At 40.4% G+C, this 21,535-nt stretch overlaps 1 protein-coding gene across 4 annotated transcripts in view; it reads right to left on the reverse strand.

The window, feature by feature from the left end:
• Positions 1-5,454, reverse strand: part of RAP1GDS1 (Rap1 GTPase-GDP dissociation stimulator 1) — an 89,515-nt gene extending 84,061 nt beyond the window's left edge. For 2 of the 4 annotated variants that reach the window (XM_007426323.2, XM_007426322.2), the window contains exon 1: positions 4,774-5,453. In XM_007426323.2, coding sequence (XP_007426385.1) covers positions 4,774-4,777 — 4 coding nt within the window. In that variant the 5' untranslated portion in view covers positions 4,778-5,453. Of the gene's footprint in view, positions 1-4,773 lie in introns of all 4 variants that reach the window. The other 2 variants (XM_007426324.2, XM_007426326.2) reach the window with 2 other exon arrangements.
• Positions 5,455-21,535: the final 16,081 nt, after the last annotated feature.

Raw genomic sequence — 21,535 nt, forward strand, 5'->3', positions numbered from 1 at the left:
TCCCATGCTGTCCCCCCCCCCACTTTTTTTTGGCCAATGGTATGTTGTCTCCTCTGGTTATAGTATCTGTCTGATGTTTTGACTTTTCACATTTTTTCTGGTAATTTCTTATGAATAGCCAAACTGGTTGATATTATTCCAGGTGATCATTTTTTCATCATAGCAGTATAGACAATGGTTAGGGAGAGCTTTCAGGCAAAGGAAAGACACCTAAACTATGACTAAGCAAGCTGTGTGACTTGAGTCAATGTCCATGTTGAGTTTTGATTTAGTACATTGTGACGGTAAGCCACTGTACTTTGTAAGCCATAATTTGTTATTTAATACATTTGAACTCAGCCAACTGTGGCGTATGCAACAAATCATAATTAAGCAAACTATGGTTCACCATAATATGTGAGCCCAGTCTAAGCCAAAGCAAAAAGCATATAGCTTATATGCACTACTAGTCTCTACAAAGCTCAGGCAAACTAAATCACAGCTAAAACAGCATCACCTATCGATAAAAAGGAAATACTCTCTATTAGACACTGGTACATGAAAGTGAAAGAGGGAGAAAAGGGGCTACTTATATGGAGTAAGTATGGAGAAACTTCTCAGGATGTAATCAGACACTGGAACTGACATCATAAATTATCCACAATGTGCACAGCAGTGGTAAGATTAAAACAAGCAATAGGCCTTTTCCCTAAAAAGCTTGCAGTCTAATTCTACAACCAGCACCCAGAGAAGTATTGTAGCAATAGTGATAGAAATGCTTGAAATTGGCTGCAGCACTGCAACCCAGTCCAAATCTGTACCTTTCTACACGGTTCACTGCAATCAAAGGCAGTACCTGCATATCTAAAACTAGATCGACAAATTAAGAGTGACAACAATAGCACAAGGTGTATAACTGAATGCTAAAAGTGAAATACTTACAAATGAGCTTTATTTTTTTTAAATAAACAGAGCTGTGTGCACTGATATACAGAGTGAAGCTTAAAGACAAGATTATCCTGCAACAAGTACGAGGTAATCCTGAAAGTATGGACATATAAGAGCCAACAGCCAGCCATCAGGACTTTTAATCCTATGCTCCCTCGAAAATAAAGCTTCAGGAACACCATTTCTATTATTTGAGCAATTTTCATCCCAAACTCTACTTGAAAGTAAAAAGAACCATCTTTCTGTTCCTGCTCTGCAAAATGTAGGAAAGTACAGTGAATATATTCATTCGGTTCCAATCAAAACTTCTGAGTGGATCAAAGAAATTAAAATAACTCTTGTGGTTTTCTCCAAACATCCACTAAGGGACCCAGCTGCCACTTTATTAGAGCCAGTTTTTTAGCCTTCACAAAGGATTCAAGATGTTGGTGCCTTGAGCAGGTAGACTTTCAGGATGAAACAAGTTATAGTAATAAGTTATAGTAATATGTGGTACCCTCTAGAGCATTCCAGGAATATTCCAATTCTTGGGGACTGACTCATCTATACTTTCATATCCCACCTTGAAGTATAAATTAGAATCCCCAGGGAGCCTTAAAATTGAGTCTAAAACAGTAACAGTGCAATAAATTACAATGCAAGTATTAAAACAATATGTTCTATGAAATTATTAACAACATTTAGGATTTGGATATAATCTGGAGCATTAAAAAATCTTTTAATCTATTCTATCTAGAACTCGGGAAAAACCATTCCATAAATTGACAATATCTGGCACTGTAACTGGGTTCTGTTTTGATTAGATAGGTTGCAACAAAAAAAACCCTGAACCACAAATTTGCCAACCATGTTTTAGCTAGTATGTTGTGCCTCTCTAGCCCATGAGAGTTATCTTATTGTCCAATGTGTTGTGCAAACCCAGAGACTCGGACCTAGTTGGAGTTGAATGGTATAGAAATGTAAATAATTGAAATAAACAGACTTGAGAAAACATGGTTATGAATGGGGAAGCATGTAATGTGGACACAGCATCAGGCCCTGTACCCACTTGCACCTTAGTACAGCACAGTCATGCCCTAACAACTTTCTGCCTTTTTCCCATGATGTTGCTTTCATCTGATTCCCAGCTCGTAAGTGAGGCAGGCTTAAGTCATTATTAGCTGTATCTGTATAACTGTAGTATATTTTCCCTCTTAAGCTGGCACAGTCCCACAAATCAGTTTCAAGGTGTATAAAATCTGTAACACTTTGCTACCTTCAAGGGAAAATCTGATGACTAGTGGTAGGAGTTATCAGAAGTGTATTTTGGGAATGTTGGTAGACAGGACCTGTCCCCTCCCCTTTTAGTCACTAGGCAGCCTCCATCTTCACTGTTTCTTTCCTAGCCTTTTCCATCCCCTTTAGCACTTTGTTTCTTGAGTTCTTTTCATGACATCACTTTCTCCCTTCTTCAGTTGGTGGACACTAGCTTCTCTGAAGCCTTCCAATAAAACAGAGGAGAACAGATCTCCACTAGTTCAATTAAACTTCTTATTTGCCACTTCTTCTCACTCCCTAGCCCTCCTGCTGAACTAAGAGACGCAGCTGTCAAGCTACTAGTTCTTCCCACTGCAGGACACAGCTAGTTGCAAAGTCATGGCTGGGTTTGCCTCAATTCTCTCTGGGGTTAGTGTTGGTGTTTCTCTCATGTATATGGAGATGCACAAATGGGGTATGGGAGGAAGGGCAGGCAGACCAGCGCAGAGAAGCCAGACAAATTCCTAAACTCTGACCCATCCTATATTTGCTGCAGCACTCTGAATGGTGGATATTTTCTCAGGGATGAGAGAAAAGGCAAAGGAGAAAACTAGTCATCTTGTCTATTATGAGTGGCCCATGCATACAACATCCTTCAGCGGAGACTTGGTACAGATGCAGTAGAGGCAGGACAGACTGGCCATGGGGACAGCAAATGTGCTGACTCAATGATGAGTGGATAGCAGTTTAACACATTAGTGGGGAAAGACTGATAGTCCCCTGGCCGCCCCAGAAGCAAGATGGTTTGTGGAGCTCTAAAGAAGCTATATTTTATCCCGCAGGGTGGGACAATGCATAAAACCAACATCGTTTTCACAATCTGCAAGGAACTGGTTTCCTTCTGTGAATGTTGTTGCCCCCAAAAGTTCCAGAACTCTTGGCATGAAATTCAAGAATCACCTCTGTTACATCTGTTAAAGCCACTGAGACTGGTTGATTTGGTTGTCCTCAGTAGCCCTTGGCTATCAACAGCTTCCAAAAAAGAGGCAAGAACTGGCTTTGGAATACACTACCTTAGTGTTTGGAAAAGATACAGTCATGACTAACTAATGAAGTGAACAGGCCACATTCTTCAAAAAAAATACTAGTCCAGGCATTTCAAAGTAGATTATTTCTGGGGCATCATTTGCTTGAAGTGAGAGATTATTACGATATTGTATTAATCATTCTCTCCATTTCACATATACAATACAAAACATTCCTTGAAAGAACAACTTATCTTCACAAGTCGAGGGGGCAGCTAATTAGTTTCAAAACGACAAATGGCATGGGACCAACATATATATTTGTTTCCTTAGTATATTCGAATTTCACTTTCCTTCCATAATGGAACTCAAGGTGACTTTACACTCCATAACCAGATGGACTCCCTTCCAGGCACTGATCCAGACTAGGCCTCCTCACAGTAGTTTAACCCAAGGGGGTGCATCGTGTGCTCACTGGTAAAACAGTACAAGGAACTTCAACACAATTGACATTTGGGTGATCCTGGCCTAGAAAAGCTGAGTTAGTAAGTTGTATCCCAGACCGGTGCAGCTTTTTCCTTAAGACACTTAGTGAAGTTTTAATTATCTGTTTTACTAAATGACAATGCAGTCCTATGCATGTTTTCTGAGCAGTTAATCCATAACAGAATGGCCTGCCTGAAGTAACTGTCCCCCTGCCTTGATAAGAAAATCTAATGATGTATACAAGAGCGTTGTAAGGAAGATTGCACGGTAGGTTATCATACTTAGTGAAACACACACAGTGAGAACAAATGCCCACCATGCTTAGGAAAACAAAAGCCTTATACATAAAGCCAAACTGAATTTACTTCACTGATGTCCAGCTTAGATAAACCAAGCATGAGGGATTCACTGGAAACTTAGGAACTAGTTTTTGAAAAAGCTGATGGTAATTAATTAGAGAACTGGGGTTCCTTATTGTTAAGCTCTCTGCCTTTAAGTGCTGCTGGCATGACTGAGACCTGAACTCAAGGGACATCCATCCCATTCAAAGGTCCTTCTTCCCGTCTTTCAAAGAACCTTCGCAGCTGCCACCTCAACCATCCCCGGTTGATTAAGGTCACTACCTGCAGCCTGTCCCCGCGACGGACATCCTAACCAAGCGGCATCATGGGAGAGCCGAAGCTTAAGTGAGAAAAGGCACATTGCTTTTCCCGGCTCCCCCGCCGAGTCCGAGAGAGAAGGATGTGCGGATGAGGAAGTTACAAGTAGTCGGCTTCCTTCTCCCGTTCGCCGGACATAAGAGCGAGGAGGAGGGAGGCGAGCAACCCGGAGGGGGCTGATCCACTGAGGGTAAAAAAAGAGGGAGAGCGCGAGCGAGAGAGACGCACGGGAGAGCTCGAGGGGGGCGCCGGGGGAGAACGCCCCGACTTGCCACAACGCCGCGGTCCTATTCCTCCCCAGCCGCCCCTATCACGGGTTTGTTAAAGGACTGCCGGATGTCCCTCTAGCGCAAGCGAGGACCTGCTCGAGGGATGCTTCAGCGGACCTTGACGGGGCCCTGGAGAAACGTGACCGACCTGCCGGGCTCGGGGTGACTTACCCATGTTTCGGCCAAGGGAGAAGGGAGGAACGCGAGGAGGCTCTTTTCCCCTCCCGGCGGCGGCGGCGGCGGCGGCTCCTGCTGCTCGTGGGCTGCTTCGCTCTCCGCCTCTCCCGCGCCAGGGAGAAACAGGCGGGGCCCGGGGCTAGTGCAGCTGCTTGCGGCCAAGAGGCGCAGGGCAGGGCAGCGGCGGAGGAGGGGAGCAGGCAGGCAGGCAGGCAGGCAGGCAGGGGCAGCCCGAGCGCGCGGTGTCTTTCCTGCCGCGCCTGGCTGCGTGTGGCTCTGTGTGTGTGTGTGCGCCTGGGTGCACGCGCGCCGCCGCCGTCGGGAGGCGGAGGGCTGCCCGCGCCCGCGCCGTGGCTCGCAGCAGCAAAAGGAGGCGGAGAAGGAGGGGAATTTTCCGGGGTGTCTGCGCGAGGGAGGGCCAGCGCGTGCGCCGCCCAGGCTAAGGCCGGTCCGCCCTGACGGTGCCTTTGCCTGGAGGAGCGCGAGGCGAAGCGAGGCGAGGAGGCTTCTGCAGCCAGGGAGACGGGGGCGCCTTCTTCGGATCTGGAGCTCCTGCGTTTTGGTACATCCGGGCAAGGGCTGCCATTGGAAGCGCCAAGCCTGGCAACACCCAGAGAAGGAGGGGGAGCGAGCGCTCCAGCAGGAGAGAGGCGGCGGGAGCAGAGAGCGGGCGGGCGCGCGAGCAAGCGGCACGTCGGGAGGCCGGCGACAGCGAGCCTTTCCGTATTCGCCCCGCCGCCACACCTGACTTCGGCCTGCCGGAGTGGTGACGTCCGGGGTGGGGTTGAATGTTGACGTTCGTCGATATTACAGGAATGCACGGAATTCTTTAAAAGAAAAATGCATGGTGTTATTCATCCTTTTTTTTTAATCCATATTTATTAAATTACGTATTCCCTATTGACTCGCAGATCCCAGGGCAAGATGCAGTGGGTGAAAGGAATCCAAGAAACAGTAGGACGCAGTAAAGCAACCTAGCGGTATGGAGGGAACAACCCGGGCTACTGCCATTGTGACCTCAGAGCTTGGATGAATAGCTAGATCTTAACTTGGTATTTGCACCCGCAGGATGCCCGGGCCAGAATGTCCCTCTGCATTGCATGTTGAGTTGAGCCATGGTTTCCCTAACTTCCTGGCTTCACATAATGCATGAAACCAGCAGAAAGCAAACCACTTTGTGGCTGAAGGCGTGACATGCCCCAGGTGTTAACATTCTCCTAATGGACAATCAGCAGATTCTAATACTTGAGCAGGTGCATTTTGAACGGTTTAGGTCTTTCTGATTTTTCATTTGACAGTGATGCTTTCTATACTGAAGCACGATATATGCAACATACGTTCATACCCATCATATTATTTCCTTCTAGGTTCTGCAACTTTATGCGAACCAGGCTTCCCTGTTTTGTGCCCAGACACCCTCTACTGCAAATTAACTAGATTATGGACATATTTAAAAAGCCCATAGATATGATATGAGAGGAGAACTAAGAGATATAGTGATATGTACATACATACATGACTGTTATGCTATTTCCTTTCAGGGTAAGTAGTGTTATGCAAGGTGCAGAAAAGGAATAAAAAATAGTAAGCCAAAGAACTTAAAGGCATTTGTTAAAGTATTTCACTATACCTCTCTGCCAGCCCAGCTTCAACTCCAGGGCAGGGAAGGATATCTTGTGAGAATCTGGTGGTGGCCCAGTGCATTGCTCTACAGGTGGCTCAATGCAGGCACCAGAACCTGGATTGCTCCTAAGGCCAATGTGCTGTATGTAGTCTGCTAAAGGACAAAACTCCATGAGTTCAATTCCCAGTAGAGGGTGTGAACCCCATAGAATAACAGCTGGCTACCTTCATCAGACGAATCATAAGGAGGACAAGACCACTCACATAGCGCTTCCTCCTGCTGCTTAATATAGGTGATCTGAAAGTGGAAGACATCAGTCCATTGTCATGATCAGATCATTATCACCTTGAGACTGATGCCCACCACTAATCTTTGTGGGAAGGGTGTGTGTGGACCTAGTAACCTGGTCCATCCTAGGCACTTTAGGATCCTTTGGGTTTCCAAAGGGCTCTTGGGGAGTTGCCTAGTAGGCAGTTCTCTAGAATATCTATTTATTGATTTAGTTTGATTTGTTGAGTTTGTCCAACTCCAAAAAGACTCTGGGAGGCTTACAATAAGTCCAATATGTACATTAAAAAAAACAACACTGAACATGACTGCCCCAAAACAGCATTCCCAACATTTAAAAAAAATGCCAGGGCACATGACAGGATACTCCTAGGTGGCCTCTCCTTCTGCAGGGGTTCCTTGGTTTACCAAAGAGCTCTGGAAGATGAATTACAAAAGGAAATACTTGAAGGAACACTGGCAGATGATGAGTAAGGAAGATGATCCAGGAGCCATTGTCTAGGCAAAAGGGGCTGAAGCATTTTTTAAGCCCAGAACAGCAAGATAACATTCAGATGCTGCTCAGGCAGATGCCTCCCTAATTCATGTGGATATACTGTAAGGAGGAGGTACAGCACAATCAAACTTGTAAGATTTTGTTATAACAATCTCAAAGTAGTTTTAGCTTTCCCGCAGAATTCATTTCATGGTATGGTCTACCTAGTGGGGCCGATAGTGACAATGACTAGATATAGATATGAATCCATGTTTGGGCCTACAGCATGGCAGTAAGTGTAGTGATGAATCAGTAAGTTTTCAGCACTTACTGTGTCTGCAGACTCCAGACCAGCTGTTTTATTTAGAATGATTTGTTCCTTTTTGGGAACACCAGAAGATTTTCCTGCTGGGTCTTTATGAGCAGTTTGCTAAGCACTTTGAAGACAATGTTGCTCATATTCTCTCTGAGCTATGTGCTTGATAGGCAGTCTCATGAAATGACAGAGGTAACATCCAAGGAGATCATCTGGGATTCTTTAATGCCTGTGATATTCAAGTCAACAGAATCCTCTATGGGTTGAGCTCAGCTACCTCAGAATCAGAGACTCGTGGAGCTGGAAGGGCATAAGGATGATCTAGTCCAACTCTGCAAATGTGCAGGCAAATCATTTAAACCATCCTTGAGTGGGGGCCGCCCAGCATCCTCTTAAAAAATTCCTGAGATGGAGAACCCACAACCTCCATAGGTAGATTGTTCTACTGTTATACAAATTTTAACATCGGGATGTTTTTCCTTTAAACATCTATGTAATTGCAAATTATACCTGTTATTTCTAGTCCTAGTTTCTGTGGCAGTGGAAAATAATTCCTGACCATCTTCGCTGATATAATGGCACCCCTTAGTCTTCATATCTCCAGACTGAATATCCCAAATTCCTTCCTGTCCTCAGGTCACTATATCCTCTTTGTTGCCCTCCTCTGAACCTGTTCTAATCTGGCAGTATCCTTCTGGAAAGGTAGTGCCCAGAATTGTACAAAATATTCCAGGTGTGGTCTCACTAGCTCAGAGTAGCAGGCAGCAATGCATCTTTGATACAGTGCTTCTTGAAATGCAGCCAAGAACCATGTTAACCTTTCTAGCAGATATCTTACACTGCTGGCGCCTGTTAGGGTTCTTGATAATAACCACATCCAAGTCTTCTGATGTAGTGTGTCTAAACCATGAATCCCACATCTTGTATGTGTACTCTATTTTTTCAAACCTTTCTCCCTATTCACTTTATAATACACTTTGTCTATATCAAAAATGCACAACACTCTTGCACACATGCATGTATTTCTCAATTACGTGCTCAAGGTCAGGAATCTGGTCTGGTATATCCCTGCCTAGCTTTTCCTAAATTTTGTTGATTGCCACCTGTCCTCCTCTCTTGATCAGAATTCTTCCCAGACCCACTTAATAAAGTAACCCCCTATAGCTTTTGCATTGGCTATTCCTATCTTTTTTCTACAGGGGAAGATATAACATAAAGAGAAACAATGTTTTCTTATATAAAAACAAAATTATTTGGGTGTCTTACATTAAGGTTAATATTCCTTCTTAAAAGAGCTATTGCATACTATATTAGTATTTCCTATGTAATAGGAATCAGCAAATCCAATGAATACAATTTGTACTTATATATATGAGACTTGGTGAAAAAGGTGCATGGTTATTATTCATGAAGCTGATACGGCTGAAACATGCCATTACATTTTCTATTTTTTTTTTTTTTGTCTGCGCTCAGTCGTTACTGACTCTGCAGTGACTGCTTTTTGGACGAGTCCTTTTTGCAGTTTTCAAGGCAATTGTTTTTCGGAAGTGGTTTGCCAGAGCCTCCTTCCTAGAGCAGAGCCCAGCTGGCGAGCGCAGGAGGCGGGGTTTCCGTTGCTTCGCGCCCTTTTTCGGGCGCGCGCGGTTTTTCGCACTTACCGGCAACTGCTCCCGACTCCTTTTTGCAAGGCGCCGCCAGCATTTTTCCTCCCACCGGAGTGAGAGTACCCATTTATCTACTCACGTGAGTTTTCGACCTGTTGGGTTGACAGGAACTGGGGAGGAAACAGGAGCTCACCCTGTTAACGCGAAGGCTGGACTCGAACCGCTGAGGCGTTGACCATTTCTGGCCAGCAACTTTCAGCGTCATTAAGCCGCTGCGCCACCGCGTCCCCCCCATTTTCTATTCAGTTTCCTAATTATAAGGAAAGAACTTTGTCTTATATTACTGTTTAATAACAGCCCTGACTAACCCACTTCACTGGGGACTCTTGTTGTTGATGTTATTTTTGTTATTATTTAATTACATGGCAACCAGCTCCAGAATGAATCTGGGTGTTAAAAAGATAAGAAACAATAACAGAGGAGAAAATGTCATTTGCAACCAGAGAAACCACATTCTGTATATCATAAAATGTAACCAACAGGGGCTCTACAACCACCTTATCCCAAGGCCTGGGAAAACCACCAAATTTTTAAAGACTTCCGGGGCATCATCAGGGTGGAAGCCATACGGATCTCTGACTGGACTATGTTTTCTAGAGAACTTAATAAAGTATGCTGCCCGACTCCCCGCCATAAGAGAAAAACAGGCCTTTTTTTCTACAAAGTTTGTTAAATACATTTTCCTAGTGCTTGGAAGCATGCAAAAAGATCCTGGGAAATGGAGTTTAGTAAAAAAAAAATGTTTATTTCAAACTTATTGAGATAAATTATTTGTCAAGGGGAGTCAAAGCACAGCAAATCAGAGATAACTAAATAAATTATATGGTTTATACATTGTAGTACAGTTAGTCATATTGTACTTTCTTTGATTTTGGCTGGGTGAAAATTGATAATGTTTGCAATGCATGTTTTGTGGTTTAGCCTCCATTTCATTCCCTGCCAATTGTGATGTATACTGTAAATCACAAATAAGCAAACCATAGCTTAGTGAGAGATGTGGACTCAGTCATTATGAAATGGAAGCTTGGACTTTGATGTTGATGCCCATGAATATATATCTCTACAGAAGAACTCTACTTTAAAAATAGGGGACAAAATGTTTCATTGGAAATTGTGGGAGGAATCTGGGATACAGTACATACTTTAAAGCAATTACTTTGCCATAATTATTTTAGGGATTTTTCTCAACTTCAAATCAAATTTTGCCTCTCTAATCCACAACAGTGGCAATTTAATAATCTCAAACATGTTTTGATGGCTCAATATAGACTGAATGCTTCGAGTCGAAGAGTTATTGACTCATATGATTTGGTTTTGTGAATTATTGAGCTCTTTTTGGAATAATACTTTAATATTTTAAGGACACTTTGGATTGTGCTAGATGGTTGTGGCCACCATCCTGATTTTTTTGACCCTCTCCCCTGTGGATACCTTCAGACCATCTTACCTTTGGGTAAGATTTTGAAGCCTAATTTTTGGAGGGTGGGAGGGACAGGATCTGAGATATATACCAGGCTGATTAGTATCAAGAAAGGTTTGTATACCAGCAAAGAATGTGTTGGTCACTATCTGACATGCTTGGGCCCATTTATTTCAGTACAGCTAAATGCCTAAATGTGTGTTTATGTGCATACACACTATAAAGCATCCCAAATCATAATACTTAGAAGACTGATATAAATATGTCTGGATGGATTGAGAGAGAGAGGGTTTATATACAAAGATAATGGAAAGACCAGTGCTTTGTTTCCTGTTCACAGTATTTCTATTCCTTCTACAACAGGAATCTCCAGTCTTTTGGAAACAGTAGCATATCTGGAATGTTGAGAACATTATGGGCACCCTCACAGAGTATTTACCATGGAGGGTTTGACCAGTTACAAAACACACATTTACTAAGCCTAATTGCTAAGATTATTCACCACCACCTATTCAGACAAGTGCATTCTGTTTAGAAACTTTTAAAATTTTATCTTATAATTTTCACCTCTCTCTGTGTTCAGAATACTATGGCCTTCTTCCCAGTCCATGTGTTTCTTCCTAAAATATATTAACATAAGGGAATGAAGAATAAATACATCTCCTGTACTCTGTTCTATTAGTAATGGAAAGTTGCACTGCCAATTTCAGAGGAATCTACTCTTAAGTTTTTCTAACTTCCTTCAATTCAGTATGTCAGTCTTGCCATATCTTGCATTATATATTGTTTCCACTACAGAAAATACATTTTTAGCAAGAGACATAATTAGTAATTTCACAGTGTACTCGCAGGGAAGGAAAGAAATCCTTTCAGCTTGAATGCAAGAGACTCTAAGGCACCATTGTTTTAATAAATACAGTGCTGAGCACTTCCGTGAATCAGCCAGGCGTGCTTGGATCTTGTACAAATTATACTTTCTTCCTGGATAGATATATACCCCTCTTAAGGGAGGGTCCTGTTCAGCCAAGTCATGAGAACTCACAACAAGTTCTGTTTTTTATTTTCTAAGAAATCATACATCCTTCCTGTCTCAACAAAGCCATGATTAGAAGGAAAAGAGCAAGGCAAAGTCAGAATAAAGTTGAATGAGTACTGAATAATTTGAAATTAACCAAAGTCATGGGGATAAACTGAGAAACTGAGATAAAATGATGGCAAATATGAACAGAACCAGAGCATACAGCAATTGTAACTGAAAATCTCTGCTTTTTTGAGATAAATAATAATAAATTATTATTGTTGATGTCACAATCAGCCAGATTTTTAGACTGGATTTGGCATTCTTATCCACCTATCGAGTCCTTCCCAAGGACCTGGGATAGGCAGATATTGTTTGATGGTGTTAAAGGTATCGTTGCAGGATGTAAGCTGTTCCAAGTAAAGCTGCCTTTTGCAATTGACTGATGGTGATTTTGTCAATGCTGATGGACTTCAAGTGGTGCTCCAGATGTTTTGGGATTCCATCTGAAGTGCCTAATACTATTGGCACTATCTTTGCTTTCTTTTGCCATAGTTGTTCTACTTTTATTTGCAAGTCTTTATATTTTGTGATTTTCTCCAGTTCTTTTTCTTCTATTCTGCTGACTCCAGGTATTGCAATGTCCGCTATCCAGACTTTTTTGTCTTTCTTATCAACAATTGTTAAGTCTGGGGTGTTATGTGGCAGGGGTGCTTGTCTGTTTGAATTCTAAAGTCCCAGAGCACTTTAGCTTCTTCATTTTCCATTACTTTGTCTGCTTTGTGGTCCCACCAGTTCTTGCTTGCAGGCAAATGGTATTTCTTGCAGATATTCCAATGCACCAGTATTGCTACTTTGTCATACCATTGTTCATAGTCAGTCTGTGAGATCTTCTTGCAGCAGCTAACTGAGTGGTCCACTGTTTCTTCAGCTTCTTTGCAGATGTGGCATTTGCTGTCGCTGTCTTCTCACTTATGGCTTTGTATGCATTTGTTCTTAAGGCTTGGTCCTGTGCAGCCAGAATTAGTCTCTCTGTCTCTTTCTTCAACTTTCCTGCTATTAGCCTTTGCCAAGTCTTGTTGTTATCTGCTTTGCCTGCTAGCTTTTTTGGTATAATAATAATAATAATAATAATAATAATAATAATAATAATAATAATAATAATAATATATAACTTTTGATCTCTTTCTAATTCCTTCAACATGTTTTCAGGATATTTGCCCACAATTCTTTTCTCACAATCGAGTAGGAAGCAAATAAATGAACACTGTGGTTCCAAGGCATTCCTAAAGTAGTGTTGGGTCTAGATCCATAGCTTGAGAAATTTTGCCACCAAACATAATACAGTTATTTGTAGAGGGGCAATGGTGGCAGTTGTTCCAGATCCTATGATGAAGCAAACTCAACCAAAGCGTGGTTTAGTGTAAAACTATTGTATGGATCAATATTTCCATTCAAAATGTAAATTCAAAAAATTATTTTAGTACTTTGGCTTCTCCCACACAATGGAGGACAAATTACACTGACATAGAATGTACTGAGAATGCAGTTGCTGTATTTGCACAGCAATGGTGAATTGAACTCTGATTAATTCAATGAATGATTGAGGTAATCTAGTTGCCCGAGTTTATTTTAGAAAAGATAGATAATGGGAGACATGATAGAGATTGGACAAACACATGAGGATTGGAGGAATGGTTACTCATCTTGCTGACTGTTATTTCTGGAATCACAGGCTTGACTACCCTGAATGCCAGCTGCTGAGGACTAGAAATGAAGACACTTATCTGTCTGTAGCCAGGAGCTGACTAGAGTTAGCTGACTGCTGTGTGGCACAGAATGCTGGATTAGATAAGCTGTTGGCCTGGTTTAACAGATCTCTTTTTATTATTTTAATTTATTGGATAAGTTCATTGAACTGTAGTTAAGGTATTGGACTAGGTTAAATCTATCCTCAACCATGGAAGTTCTGGGTGATTTTGGATCATTTGCTAACTTTCAGCTCAATCCAATTCACAGAGTAGTTGTAGTAAAGGTCAGAGGAGAGTATACCACCTTGAGTTCCTGGAGGAATGAGGGGATGTAAATCTAACAAATAAAGCATAAGCTGGCCACACTGGTTGAGTTTATACAAAACACTAAGCCACAAACTAGCTAACCACATTTTAGCCAAGTATGTTGCATGAAACTGCCAGTGTCCATGTAGCATGTGTTGGAAACATGAACATTCTACTCCCAGATCCTCTTAGAGTTTTAAAAAGCCTTGATTTGCTGGTTTCACCTAAGTGTGTTAAGAGAATACAACCAATTATGATTGATTCAACATATTTTAATTAACAAAATCATGGGTGTCTGCATGAAGTGAAGGAGAAGCAAGTGGTGAGACATGTCACAATGTAATCACACAAATACTGTGACTCATATCAGACACAAGTATATACAGGTAATGTTGGGATTTGTGTCATGATGTCACCATAGGCATGCCATCATTTTGAAATAATCTTAGTTTGCTGCAAATGTCCGTAGTCTAAACTAGGACAAGCAGCCTCCTGCATCTCTTCCCAACCTTGCCCTCATAGGTAAAAATGCTCCAAACATATTTGGATTGAAGGAAAAGAAGTCAGAAAACACAAAGACCAAAGCAGCTATAAGAGATGTTACTACAATTAAAAATAAAAAGTGTTAAGTTATTATCAAAAATGTGCAGCAGTGCCTAGTTACAGTATAGGAGATACAAGTGTGACTTTGAACATTTGCATTTGTCCCTTGATAACTTACAGTGTGGCTGGTGGCAAGACAATTAGAGCTTGCATCAGCAGGTTTTCATATGTTTATCTTTAGGCAATGGAAAATTGCTGGCAGGAGCAGTGTTTGCCTTTCTCTCATTCCAAGGAAAAAATCAAAAGAGTTAGATCAAAGTCTTTATTGCTGACTCTTCTTGCTGAGTTTTGGCACTGTCAGGAATCTGCTTTAGCACCACTGATATAACAATGCTTGCAGGCATTAATAGTACAAAAGATGACAAATACTAGAAAGACAGAATCAACAGAATGATTATTTCTGATTAATTAGAATGTTTAATTCATTATTTTGCAAGTTGTAGATTTCATTTAAGAACCTTAAAAATTTACCATAACTGATAATTATGTACCCCAGTAGTTGCAATAAAGTCTGGGAGTTATTAATAAAGTTAAATGTTTGGTATTAAGAATCTGTAACTAGAGATTAGAAGGGTGCAGTTATTAAAAGCAGCAAGGAACAAGACTTATGGAGAGGAAAACTGAGTAAATAGAGGCTAGAGATCAGAAGAACAGATAAGCTGCTAAGGTAGACAATCAGTGAGGAGATCAGAGAGTTCAAAAACTGAAGGGGCTTTTTTCCCAAAGAATAAAGATAAAGAAATGAAACCTAGGAGCTAGAAGAGTATAAAAGGTATAAGCTGTGAGTGTGCAGAAAAAGTGACATAGAGGACAGAAGTGTGGGACAGAAGTCCAGCCAGGGAAGAAAAAAGGAAGAATGCACCAGGTAATGTATCATACAAACATAACGATAGTGAGTTGCAAAACACCTGTTTTATAGCAAGCAAACTGATGAAGTTGACTGGTAAACAACTAGTCCAAGAATCTCAATAGAATATAAACTATTAATTGGAACCAAATTTGCTGCCCAAGCTAGAAAACCCATCTCATAAAAGACAATCCAATTAATTTTCTCAAAGAACTTCAATATATAGTCCTCTGAAATCAATTCATTACTTGAAATAGAAGATCACCTGGAAATTAGTTTCTCCAGGACATATTGTCCAAGTTAAATCTGTTCAATTAATTTTTGAATCATATACATTGCCTTTCTCTCAATCAACTTTCTCAGCCATAATTTCATCAGTTTCTTTGCTCTCTCTCTGTCTTCTGTCTTTTCCATATTAGTCATCTGTAGCATCTTATAGCACTACCCAACCATTGCTATGGCAATATAATGCCAGTCATAATTAGTAATATATTGCCTCAATCATAGCTGGTTGATTCTATAAGACACTGTAAATAATAACTAATGTGAAAATGGCCCAAGTCTCTCTTTCTTTACACATATACACCTTTTTCTTTACAAATCTTATACCATCACAATACAATGACTGTTTTCACGTGGCATAGTAGCTAGCTACTTTTTAACCAAGTTTTGGGCAAACCCTGTCTGGGTTGTTGGTTTATGGTTGATTATATTCTGCAGCCCAGAAAGTTGGCTTAATACTGTAAACTCTGGGCCAGGTAACCACAAATAATGCAAACAGTCATAGGCTGGAATGTAAGTATGGTTTCTTGATTGTGGCTTAGCATATTGTATATACCCAGCCAAATGTGTTTTCTTTGCAAATCATGGTGAAGATGCTTTGTATTTAGGAATATAGGCTTTTTATATTTCTCAGGATCATCTCCCTGCTCTGAAACACAAACATATATTCACACTTATTGAGATCTTACACATTCACATGGCACACCGAACCACAAAATGGTTGGGGTTGTACTACACACTAGGCTAAAATGTAATTAACTAGTCTGTGGCTCAGGGTATCATGTAAATTAGGTTTTGTATGTTTTAATAATTTGGTGGGTATCAAATTGCCATAGCTTCCCTCAATGAATGGATTATTTATTAATTCATTTAAATCTGTAGTATATATGTCCTTCAATCCACTTTGGCAACACATTATTATTCCCAGGCTGTAGGTTATATCCACCTTTGCCAGCTAAACATAGCAGTTATGTAAATTTTTCTCCCTTGAAGACAGAGTTTGATATGTGCACAATAAATTATGCTGATGTATATAAAGTGTATGCAGTTATCACTAGTATTTTACAAGAAAAAAGGGACAGCTTGGAATATCCTTTTGGAATTAAATAATAATTTTGCTGACACAGCAAGCATCTGCAAAGCTTTATTCAGTAATAACATCTTAAAATTGTAACCGACAGACCATGATTCAGTGAAGTGTAGTTAAGAGAAAAGAATAAGGTAAGGATAACTCAGGTCTGGCATCCTAAAACCCACAATCTTGACCCGCTTAGGTGACCAGATCCCTAGTCACATTATACCCCCAAAGTCTGTTTTTAACTTACAGAAACAGTATAATGCAACATGTTACATATTTTTTGACCTATCAATGTCACATTGCAAAGTCAGAGGTATATTGTTAAGAAAAACATATGGGAACGTATAACATGAACCTTTTATCTATTTGATTTATTATTGAATTTATGCCCTGCCTTTCTGTTTGTTCCAACAGCCATAACAATAACAAATCCAAAATGAAACTACATTAAAATCAGCCATTAAAATATGTAATTAACAGTTTGGAAAAAGAGATGCATTTTTACCATTTTCCTAATTCCTCGGCAAGTAGAGCACGTTCCATAGCCTGGAAGCCACACAGGAGAAGCCCTTTCCTATGTACTTAGTAGCTGAGGCATCCTTGGAAGACATTTCCCATTGATCTAAGTAAATATGCAGGTGCACAATGGGGAGGCTGTTAGTCTCTAAGCCACTTAAATTTTAAAGGTCAGTATCAGCACCTTAAATTGGGTCCAATAGGCAACTGGCAGCCAGTGTAATACTATGCACCATACAACCCAGTGCCATGCACCCATCAGCAATGCATCTACCTCATTTTTTTCCACCTATGGCAATTTCAGGATACTTTCCAGAGACAGTTCCAATCTTAGGGATTACTTAAAAAAAAAACCTGTGATCAGATTATGATGAACAGTCCATTAGGTATTGACACTAGCAGTTTATAGCATCCTTCACTCATTATTGTGATGACATAGCCCTAATAGGGACAGGTTTTATATATTCACTGAGATACCTGAACGATCCTATAGGTCTCTACTGTGAATCAGTGGTGGCAACTAGTGGTATGAGAGATAATGGGATACTTCTCCTGTGAAGAAATAGAAGTTAAGAATGTGCAATGGCTTGAGACAGTACATCAGACTTCTTCAAACAATTATCTTTTGAAAGTGTTGCACCACAACCCTCATCATCTCTACCCATGCTGACAAACTATTGGGAATTCTTTCCTTTTCAATTTTTTTGCTCTACATGTATCTGTACAATGCATAATGTAAAGTTTGGCTAACTTTGCACATGTGCAGTTCATAGGAAACTAAAAGGGCCCACTGAGGAGACTTCTGAATGACTTTGCCTGTACTATTTCATCTATATTATTTGTTATCTGAGGAACCGCCTCGCCCCAGTCATTTCAGCCCGCCCCACTCAGTCCAGCAGAAGGGGCAGGTTGCAGACCCCACCAGTCAAGGAATTTCAATTGGTGGGGTCTAGGCAGAGAGCCTTTTCTGCTGCAGCTCCTGCCCTATGGAACATCCTGCCTCCTGAGATCTGGTGTGCTCCTTCCCTCGCGGCCTTCAGGAAAGGGATTAAATCCTGGCTTTGCCAGAAGGCCTGGGGGCCAGAGGGGGGCCCGCACTTGTGGAGATGGCTGGTGGGGTGATGGGTTTGTCCCCCCGCCCCCCAGCATCTTGCAGGTTTTTAGGGCTAAAAATTTTAGGACTTAAAATTTTAAGGGCATTTTTAATATGTTTTTTAATTATTTATAGATTTTATCCATGGTTGGAGGGACTTGTGTTTTTTCCTTTTTTATTATTGTGAGCCGCCCAGAGTTACCCGTTGGGGGAGATGGGTGGCATACAAATTTGATAATAAATAAATAAAATAAATAAATATGAGTTACAATGAGGTTGGTATTTGGTTTTTAGCTGTTCCTGACTTCTGTTACAATCCTTTATCATAAAGACTATTATGCATGCCATTTGTTCCCAGTCTCTGTTTGGCAAAATTACTATAGATAGTCCATTAAAATCATATAAAAAAATACTTAAAAGGCCAAAATCTCAGGAGAATAACAATCTTGCAAATCATTGCCATTGTGATCTGAAGTTATGTGAAATTTGATGATCAGGTGAGATTTTTGCTGTTTAATTTTCAAAAATTCACTTTATCACTTTATCATTGTATTTAGTAAGATAGTACTGATATACAAAATGATGCCTTCAACAGATTCTGTAAGTCCATCTGAAGGTGTCACCCTCTGTCTTTTTCGGTTTACCCTTTGTTGTTTGTTTGTAGCAATCTGAGCAGGTGGTTCCTCCTGGAAGCTTGCTAGACATGAGAGAGGTGCAGCTCCAGAGTTTCCAACCTCCAGGCCTTTCCTTGTTGACATTTGCTTGCACGCAATGTCAACAAGGATCTGTGCTCAGCTTTTGCAGTGTTAGTGGTTGTTTGGCTTTCCCCACACAGATCTTGCTGAGAGATTCTTTCCACTGCTACCACTAGGAGTCAACAGCATTGGTGGTTTTAAAAAAATACTGTTTTTTAATAATGAGGTCCCATTGGAGTCATATGTGCCATATTGCTAACCACTTCTGGGGGTCCTCAAAAGCTTTCCATGATGTGGTCTGAATAAAGGATGTGGATAGGCAGTGCTGAAGCATACCAGAATTCACTGTACCTTGTAGGAGAAGCTAGAGCCTTTGGACACTCAGCTCAGAGTTCCTACAATGTACTAAGCCAAACCCAAGCAGACCACATTATGGTTTAGCACCCTCTGTGAAGCAGGTCAATGTATTGATTCATCTATGTACCATGTTATTTTGCTGGAACCAACATAACAGGTTGTTATATAACTTTGATGCTAGCTGCTGCTTGAAGCTGAACTATTGTGGCCATATGATTTATGTGTTAAATTGCTGGCTTTAAAATCAAATCTCTTTTGTATGTCTCTGTATTTGTCTCTAGTGGCGTACATCCCTTTATCCCACTGGGCTAAGATAATATTCAAGAGAAAAATGCAAACTCTGCTGGTGACATGAGTTCTGATGGCATCAATTTGTGCTGAAATGTCTACAAAATCCAGGAGATTTTAACATAATCTTATGGAGATTCAATAATACATGATATAAAGAAATGTACCAAGCCTGGAACAAGATAATAGAGATAGGAGAAGCTGAATAATCCCCACAGTTTCATAGAAGATTGGCTGTGACAAATATAATGGAAGAGCAAACACCGCAATAAAAATACCTGCCTCGAAGTTTCCCAGTCACTTCTAATTTTCCCCAATGTCTGTCTTCCACAAATTATAACCATTATTAGTTGAATGACTGTTATTTAAGAAGTAAATTCTAAAATGCTTGCATGAAGGTTTGAATTAATAATGCCTGGTATTTATCCAAGTAGAGTACTGCAACAACTGTAAATCTTAGTGAGTTCATTAAACTGAACAATGCAAGCAGCCTTTTTAAAAACCTGTTTTGCTTAATTAACATTAAGGTGCTACCATGTTCTGTTTTCTTGATTTAGAACCATGGCATATTTCTAATACTGTCCTTATTTATTTAAACATATCCTCCTTTTTTAGGACAAATGTGCAACTAGAAATCTACCTGGTGTTAATCTGGCTCTATTAATGTCAGCTTTTAAAGAAGCTGTAAAGATTCCATATATTCCCTTAAGCTTTCCCCTGAATGGATTGGATGGTTCTGCCTATGGCTTTCGTTAGAAGTAGGATTTTAGTATTTTGGAGAGGGAGAGGAGTTTTAACTTTTGAGGTATTTGGTTTTAATGGTCATTTTATTAATATTTCATCCCTTTTATGCAAACTGTTTTGGAAGCCTTTGTTCCTTTGTGAAATCATAGTAGAACTAATGGTGGTAATAATAAGATTATAATCAGTTGTACAATTAATTTGTAAGAAAAACAGCATCATATATAACTAGGGAAGAAGTTGTGAAGAACTGGGCTTTGCTTGAGGGGATTACTTGGTCTGTAATTGACAGGGCATATGAACTATCTGACTCCTGTAAATACTAGAAGATTGGCATTCTACCTTGGTCTTCTACCTCTACTGTACTTTTTCTGGCTTCTCCAAAGCCTACAGGTTGGCGCTACCATATCTGGCTTGAAAAAAAATGTAGGTTACTACTGGATAAACTATTTTTGGTGTCTTCTAGTGGTTGTCCAGATTTTTACAACCCATATATGGTAGCAAGGGGGGGGGGGAATTATCCAAATTGATGAAGTGATAGATGTTTGGAAGCTGGTATTTCAATATTCACTTTGAGACAGCAGAGAAATAGAAAAGCATTTTGAAAACTGGTATTTCAGATATTCTGCAGTTTTCTAATCTCAATCAGCATTACTCTAAACCAACTGTCAAAGTCTAACCCTTAGTCTAGAGCTGTTGTTCAGTTATTCAGATGCTTTTGACCCAACGGACATAATTTCAAAAGGATTGTCTGTCAGTAACAACTTCTTTGAGTTCTTATAAATTTATGCTTGTATCATCAATGATAGTATCTAGCCACCTAGTCTTCTGGCAGCCTCTTTTCCAATTGCCTTTGCTTTTTCCATGCATCAAGGTCTTCTGCAATTACTCCAATTATGTGTCCACAATAACTAAACTTTATTTCATTATTAATATTTCAAGTGACTGGTCTGGTTTTAATTTATCTGGTACTGAATGATTTGTTCTTCTGGTAGCTTGGAGTAGAGCTACCATATATGGGTTGCAAAAATCTGGACAACCACTAGAAGGCACCAAAAATAGTGTATCTAGTAGTAACCTGGATTTTTTTATGGTAGAGCTCCAAAGAAAGTGGCAACAGAAAAACTTAGGGATGTTGCAAGAATGAAATCTCTCTTTTTGATTTGAAAATGCTTTCGAAGTATTCTATCAACATTAGGATGGGGATTTGGAATGGAAATTTCAGGCAAAATGTTCAAGGATCAGAAATTTGCATGTTTTCTTTCATGTTGATAAATGACTGCAGTGCAATTATGCTAATTTATAAATCATGACTGTCAATCAATTACCTATCAGGTGCATATGAAGTAGATCCTTCTTAATCATCACTTGCTTTTTTAAAATCAAAATTAGAC

This window comes from Python bivittatus, unplaced genomic scaffold, assembly GCF_059951505.1.
Source record: "Python bivittatus isolate LINGU-HERP-01145 unplaced genomic scaffold, Pbiv_v1 ctg000070_np1212, whole genome shotgun sequence".
Classification (NCBI taxonomy): domain Eukaryota; kingdom Metazoa; phylum Chordata; class Lepidosauria; order Squamata; family Pythonidae; genus Python; species Python bivittatus.